A 7,983-nucleotide genomic window follows, 5' to 3' on the forward strand; every position below is an offset into this window, starting at 1 on the left:
GATGTACAAGTAGCTAAAACTCGCTAATCCTGAGGCAGGAACTAGCAGACGTGCAACAATATTAATCATAATGTAACCACAAAACGACAGTTTCCATCTACAGCATAGGTCTCAAACTCGATTCCTGGAGGTTGGCAGCTCTGCACAGTTTTGCTCCAACCCTAATCAAACACGGATGATCTAACTAATCAAGGTGTTCAAAACTACTACAGACCACTAAGCAGGTGTGAGCTGGAGGTGGTTGTAGCTAGCCTATGCAAAGCTGCGGCCCTCCAGGAATTGAGCTTGAGAGTTTTGTTTTATAGTTACTTCATGGGACTTGACGCATGTAAACACTTGCTCCAACAGGTTTGTGCGGCTCTCGGTCCCGCCCACACTGGTCACTGCTACAAAGCTGACCAATCTCAAAGCTTGTGCTACACATCACTGCGACGTGTAGTTACATCTTTTGAGAGGTGCATGTCAGCCTCGGCAAGGGTTATGCAACTGTGCGAAGGCTGCGCCGGAGCATACGTATGCGCTTAATGCAGAAGTAAAATCAGCCTTAAACTCTGACATAGCAAACGTTACACCCATGTGACCGTTTACTGTTGGTTGCTAGGTTACCAATACTACATTCAGATGCTTTTACAACTTGATTAAAATGCACATAATGTAAATGTGTTTGTTTTTTTGTTTTTTGTTTTTTTACTCATTGCAAACTTTTATGGCAGCTAAAATATCTAACAATTTAGTCATCGCAATAGCCTAGAGGTTAGCGTGTCAACATATGGTGCAGTAGCACGTCAAGGCGTCCTGAGTTCGAATCCCGGCTTGAGGACATTTTCCCATCCCTACCCCCCCACCCTCTCTCTCCAACTTCGCTTCCTGTGTCATTACTGCCCTTTCTAATTGAGGCAAAAAGGCCAAAAATAAATCTTTAAAAAAATAATCTTAGTCTAAGTTTTACTTAATTATTAAAAAATTTGCTTCAAAATGATGTTCAAATTATGCTAATCCAGTGAAAACTAATTCACTGATTAATTATTGCTGCTAAATATTGGTCAGATATAATCCATAATAATAATAAACAGATATCTTTATTAACTATTAGTCTAAAATTATTGCTACAACCAAACATGATAACGACAAGCAGAAATTCAGGTGGTTTTGCAGGTAAAGTTATCAGAGAATAAAAAAATTTAAAAACTGAATACAGATGAAACTGATGTTCAACTCATTTTTTCAGGATCTCGGACCGTGGTGGTGGCATTCCTCACAGCATTTTGGACAAGGTGATGCATTATCACTTCAGTACAGCAGAGCAGAGCGCTCAAGATCCCCGCATGAGCAACCTTTTCGATAGCATGACCAACAGCGGCCCTCAGTCCGGACCCATGCATGGGTAAGAAGAGCTACAACGGTTTACAAACAATCCCAGCATCAACATTTTGAAACATCTTTAATTTAAAGTGATAGGTCATCAAAATAATTGCTCATTTACTCAAACTTAACTTAATAGAAAGCTTCGTTCTTCTGTTCAACAAAAAAGAAGATATTTTGAAAAATGTTGAAAACCGGTAGCCATTAGACATGGGAAGATAACCGTTTTCAAGTAAAAACCGCGGTTTGGAAAAGTCAAGATTTTAAAATCGCCAAAGTTTTCTGTCATATGACTTTTTTTTTTTTTAGGACAACAGTAGAGCTGCACGATTCTGGCTAAAATGAGAATCACAATTTTTTTTCTTTTTTTTTTGCTTAAAATAAAAATCAAGATCAAGATTTTCTCACGATTCTGTCTATGTAAAATTAAGGTATGGTAAAAACAAACTTATGGCACAACATCGATAATAATATTATGTGTAGGTCTACTGGTTTTATAAATAATTCTATTCTACTTATAATAATTCTGATGTTGAATTATTATGTTTGAGATATATGCTTGCAATCTGTCATATTAGACAATTTTATTCACTGGTAAAATCCGACATTTGCCATTACCAGATTATATTCAACAATATGTAGACTAGAGTAGTTATACTGACATTGTAAACATTTATTTTCATGCACAACGGTGGGTTCGCTATGAAAGAAAAAAGTTTCAAACGCTTGCCATAATCATAATGCGATATGATCATTTAAATGACGTGCACACTTTTTTATTCATTCTGACTGCTAAGTGCGTTCATACTTTGTACACGGCTCCCAAACGATCACTCTGTGCCAAAAACAGAATATTATTAACAACTGTATTACCTGTTACTCGCAACATATGCAGGTTCTGTTCACTAAAGTAGACGCGCGGACGTCTATCATTAAGTAGAGCACGCGCGCCCTCTCTATAACAGCTCACGGTCAGCAGCTCACGTCACGTGTGATTTCCAATCGCGAAAACATCATTATATGAAGACAAAAAAGACATTTTTTAGTGTATTACACCTTACAAGTACATTGTGACTTATTCAACATCATTTGGAGGTGTGAATGTCACTGAGCAAAAGCGCCTTTTCTTCTCTCCTGAACTTGAAAATATGATTGACAGAATCGTTGAAATGCTGGATTAAGAACGTCTAGGGGGTCGAATGGAGATCGCGATCTTTTAACGATTAATTGTGCAGCTCTAGACAACAGTATCTCCAGCAGAAAAGATATCCAAAGATGCCATTTTAAATTGTAAAGAAATCCATTTTTGAAACTGATGAAGACAGCAGAAGTCATTGATCCATTTGAATTATTTAGCCTGACAGGTTTACAACTCCAAAATATTAAAATTTTATCCAAATAAAATATATGGTTTTCAAAGGAGGAAACGTTTTTGTTTTTTACTCTGACATTTTAAAATGATTTATTTTAGAGCAGTAATCACAATATTGTGAAACACTGATATTTTTTCCAAGGTTATCATAGCGTCAATTTTATACCAGCCCATACCTAGTAGCCATTGACTTCCATATTAAGGAAAAAGTGTACTATAGAATAACATTTTTGGGTGATCTTTCCCTTTGAATATATTAGTACAGATATGCTGGTTAGGATCATGTTGTTTTCCTCACATGTAAATGTTTACATCTTGTCCCCTTAAAGCAGCTGAGCTGACTTTGCAGGCCTCTTTGCATTCTTGCGAGCTCAGTGTAGTGTTTAAATGTGGTCTGCTCAATGTGATCCAGATTCAGCCAGTTCAGCCTGGATCCTGAAGTCTGTAGTGCGATGCTTCTCTCTTTACATCTTCACAACAGGGTTTGCACAGATCCCTATAAAGTCTTGCATATATTTAATTTGAGGCCATATAAAGTGTTAATGTAGTTATTATACTTTTAGGACTTGTCTTAAATATTACATGATACTTTGACTTAACTAAAGTTGGTCACGGTTTCCTGTAGTAATGCTAATTTGCTAACATGAATTAAGATTTTATACATGATAATGTCCTTTTTTTTTTTACATGATAATGTCCTTTTTTTATTTTACAATAATGTTAAAGCAAAACCACAGCACTAACGATTGAATCTCTCAGAAACACAGCAGTTATTTGTTTGGAGTCGATCAGTCTAATTATTCAGTGATTCATTTATAAACGGTCATCTGTTGTTGTTTCTTCAGTTTAAACTAATCAGTTGAACAAATGAACCTATTAAGTCTTTGCGCTACCTGCTGGCAGTTTTAGTACTTTCAATTTTAGTACTTTCAATCACTAAAATCTTCAAACGAAGTCACTTCTTCATCTAATATTGAATTAATTCTTATATTATTTTATCTTTCCATGATTTTATCTTTCCAGTAAATAATTTTTGACTGGATATTTTTCAAGACACTTCTATACTGCTTAAAGAGACATTTAAAGGCTTAACTAGGTTATTTAGGTTAACTAGGCAGGTTAGGGTAATTAGGCAAGTTATTGTATCCGCTTGTTAAGTGGTGACGTGTTTGTGACGTATGTAATACTGTTTCCGGGTTCAAGCCGCCATTCATTTGAGTGGAGAAATCATTCGTTTATGATCACGTTTTATTCCTATCACACATTAAAGTTAATTTTATATAGAAATCATAGAGTACACAACAATCTCTGGGCTTGCTGCATATCAAATACCAAAAATTTAACAATTTATAAAAAAAAATTAATCACTTTCTGGCCATCTGATATTAGGCATGGACATATACACTGCGATCGTGATTTTCGAAAGCCTTCGCTTTGTAAACGTTTATTATGACCATTTCATGAGTCTCCCCATTCAGTTGAATATAGTGCTTGGACCCGGAAGCTGCTTCGCGTGACGTCACACTTAACAAGCGGATAACGATGGTTTGTTCTTCTAGAATATCAAGAAAAAAATGGCTTAAAGAGACTAATAATTTTGATCTTAAAATGTTTATTATTTTTTAATTAATATCTGCTTTTATTGTAGCCGAAATAAAATAAATAAGTCTTTCTCCAGAGGAAAAAATATTATCAGACATACTATGAAAAATTCCTTGCTCTGTTGAACCTCTTTGGCAAATATTTAAAAAAAGAAAAACCTTCAACTGTATATCATGGCAAAACAAAATATCACAGTGTCATGTTTTTCCAAAATCATGCATCCCTACATCCAGCTTTTCTAACTAAAACATCTTCCTTTTGAAAGAGTCTATTGAAGTTGTTTTATTTAAAGTGATTGTGTTTTCACAAAAATAGAAATTTCCTCTTCATTTACTGTAAACTTTTATAAATTTCTATCTTCTGTTGAGCACAAAGCAAGATTTTCTGAAGAATTCTGGGCTGTTTTTCAGCCATTGATCTCCATAGTAGGAGCAAAAAACACTGGAAATCTTTTGCCAACATTCTTCAAAATATCTTCCTCTGTGTTCAACAGAATAAAGACACACACAAGTGGAAGATGAGTAATTGATGACAGATTCTACATTTTGGTGTGAACGATCCCGTTAAATAGCTTGTATTCATTTTCTCCTGCAGGTTTGGCTTCGGTCTGCCCACATCCAGAGCGTACGCCGAATACCTGGGCGGATCCTTGGCCATCCAGTCAATGCAGGGCATCGGCACGGATGTCTACCTGCGCCTTCGACACATTGATGGCAAAGGAGAGAGCTTCAGAGTTTGACATTGTGCTATTTTTAAAACCGCTTCTGTTCAGTCTCGGTCGACTCCAGCCAGAACCGGATGGTCAACAGTTAACCTTTCACTCATATTACCTGTCCTTATACGCAAGCATCACACAAGGATCATGTTTTCCGAAGATTATGGGGTGTCGTGCTTGGGATTCGCACTGCAGCGTTGTGTTTGTGTAGTTCACTGTGATTTCGTTTTGTTTTTTTAAAGAAGAAATATCAGCCTTAAGATTAAAATCAAGCATGTTAACAGTCCAGCGTCACCGGAAGATGATTTCCAGACAGACACATCCTGGTTTTCATCACTAATATGAGTGAACCGAACTCTGGAGAGATGTATTGTTCACTCTCAAAGGCTTTTAGTGATCTTCTATGAACTCTGAATAGAGGTTGACTGCCTTACGAAATAAGACTGAAGAAACGTCGCCATCTTGCTTCACAACAGTTTGTTCAGTTTTGACATTTCACGTTATTATATACCATATGAGTTTGCTTGAAATGGTTGCTTGAGGTTAGACCAGCGCATAGTTATATCATTTTTTTTTTGTCATTGTCTTTGAGAAGTAGCGTTTATATATGTTAATAGCTTTTGTTTGACACCTTTTGATGGGTTCAGTCCGGTTCATGTTGTTAAGCTTAACATGTTTACCGGATTTAAAGGGAGAGTTCACTTAAATGTAACTTCTGCCATTTATTTATCCTTCAAATTATTATTTTGGCAAACACAAAAGATATTTAGAAAAATGCTGGCATGAATTGACTTTAATAGTATTTTTTCCTACTATGGAAGTAAATCTCTGCCAGGATTCTTCAATCTATAATCTTTTGTGTTCAACTTAATTCACTCATAAAGGTTTAAAACGCCGTGAGGGAAATAAATGATAGTTTTAGGGTGAGCTATGCCTTTAATTAGTATTGGTCCCCAAATGACATTTGAAATAGTAATTGAACTGCTGGAGAAGTTCACAAATACACATTTATTTCGTCGTCACATGTTTCGTCTTGTAATGTTGTGCCTGTGGTTTCTTTTCTCTCATTTTAAAGCAAGAAAAGGAGCCTTAAGTGTGTCTATGAGTGTGTATGATTTATTTTCTGTGCTCGAGTGCTGCAGATATGTTGCCCACTTTTGCCCCCTGCTGGAGGAGTTTGAGTATTACCTTGACTTAAAACAAAATGGACACACTGATGAGGATTTAGTCTGATGAATGGTGTGTAATGATGGGTTTTGGATGATTCAGAATGAAACTAACATGCACATGTTGAATCCTTTGTTCTTGTACTATGCCAAATTGTGGCATGATGCACCCAGAGTGTTACCTAGGATGGGATCATTTTATTTCATTGTTTTTTTTATGTTGAGTTTGCATTGCATAGATGCCAAATACGCTTAGTTTTTGGGCATTATAAAAATATGAAAGAACAGTTATTTTTCTTGATTTCTTTTTCTCTGGATGTGTATTGTTATGCTCTTCAAAAAGCAGAAACCAACATAGAAACTGCAGAGCATTTATTCATTATGCTTAAAATCATTTACAAAATCAAGGCCATATCATTTCTTTTGAAGAAATGTTTGAGCAATATTTTCTTTTAATTTTGTTTGTATTTTACATTTTGTGTTTATATTTATATATAATTATATATATTTTTATATATAATATTTAATTATATTCACTCATGGCCACTTTATTAGGTACACCTTACTGGTTTGGACCCTCTTTTGCCTTCAGAACTGCCTTAAATCTTTGTGGCTTAGATTCAAGAAGGTACTGGAAATATTCCTCAGAGATTTTGGTCTATATTAACATGATAGCATCACGCAGTTGCTGTAGATTTGTCAGCGGCACATTCATGATGCAAATCTTTTGTTCCACCGCATCTCAAAGGTGCTCTATTGGATTGAGATCTGGTGACTGTGGAGGCCATTCGAGTTTAGTGAACTCATTGTCATGTTCAAGAAACCAGTTTGGGATAATTCAAGGTTTACAACATAGCGCGTTATCCTGCTAGAAGTAGCCATTAGAAGATGGGTATACTGTGGTTATAAATGGTTGGACATGGTCAACAACAATACTCAGGAAGGCTGTGGCATTGACAAGATGCCCAAAATCCGCCAAGAAAACATTCTCCACACCATTACACCACCACCAGCATGAACTGTTGATACAAAGCAGGATGGGTCCTTGCTTTCATGTTGTTCCGACCTTACCATTTGAATGTCACAGCAGAAAGCCTCTATTGTCCAATTTTGGTGAGCCTGTGCCAATTGTAGCTTCAGTTTTCTGTTCTTCGCTGACAGGAGTGGCACTTGGTGTGGTTTTCTACTGCTGTAGCCCATTCTTCTCAAGGTTCGATGTGTTGTTTGTTCAGAGATGCTCTTCTGCAGACCTCGGTTGTAACAAGTGGTTATTTTGAGTCACTGTTGCCTTTCTATCAGCTCGAACCAGTCTGGCCATTCTCCTCTGACCTCTGGCATCAACAAGGCATTTGCGCCCACAGAACTCATTCTCTGGATATTTTCCCTTTTTGGATCATTCTCTGCAAACCCTAGATGGTTGTGTTTGGAAATCCCAGTAGATCAGCAGTTTCTGAAATACTCAGACCAGCCTTGGCTGATTAGAAATTCGCCTTAACGAGCAGTTGGACAAGTGTACCTAATAAAGTGGCCGGTGAGTGTATATAGACACACGCACAAATTTTGGCTACAATAATTAGAATTTTGCTTTTAATAGTTGTGTCGACTTAGTACACGAATATATCAAGCAAGGTAAAACGTCCTAAATATGACTCCGCGTTTGTATATTACTCAAATGTATGGAAATCACACTAAAGGGGGCCGACCCACGTCTAAACTGACCAATCAGAGGCCACTTAAGGCCTGTCAATCATTTCGCGCGTTTAGAC

At 36.7% G+C, this 7,983-nt stretch overlaps 2 protein-coding genes across 5 annotated transcripts in view; both read left to right on the forward strand.

Moving 5' to 3' along the window:
- bckdk (branched chain ketoacid dehydrogenase kinase) overlaps nt 1-6,506 on the forward strand; it is a 45,721-nt gene extending 39,215 nt beyond the window's left edge. Inside the window, exons 10-11 of one of the 3 annotated variants that reach the window (XR_012405733.1) lie at nt 1,229-1,384; nt 4,931-6,506. Coding sequence is in view for 1 of the 3 variants with exons in the window: in NM_213060.2 (NP_998225.2) it covers nt 1,229-1,384; nt 4,931-5,075 (301 nt within the window). In the remaining 2 variants the exon portion in view is untranslated. Of the gene's footprint in view, nt 1-1,198; nt 1,385-4,930 lie in introns of all 3 variants that reach the window. The other 2 variants (XR_012405730.1, NM_213060.2) reach the window with 2 other exon arrangements.
- lrwd1 (leucine-rich repeats and WD repeat domain containing 1) overlaps nt 1-7,983 on the forward strand; it is a 779,065-nt gene that overhangs the window by 72,230 nt on the left and 698,852 nt on the right. The window lies entirely within an intron of this gene.

Source organism: Danio rerio, chromosome 5, assembly GCF_049306965.1.
Source record: "Danio rerio strain Tuebingen ecotype United States chromosome 5, GRCz12tu, whole genome shotgun sequence".
NCBI classification, from domain to species: domain Eukaryota; kingdom Metazoa; phylum Chordata; class Actinopteri; order Cypriniformes; family Danionidae; genus Danio; species Danio rerio.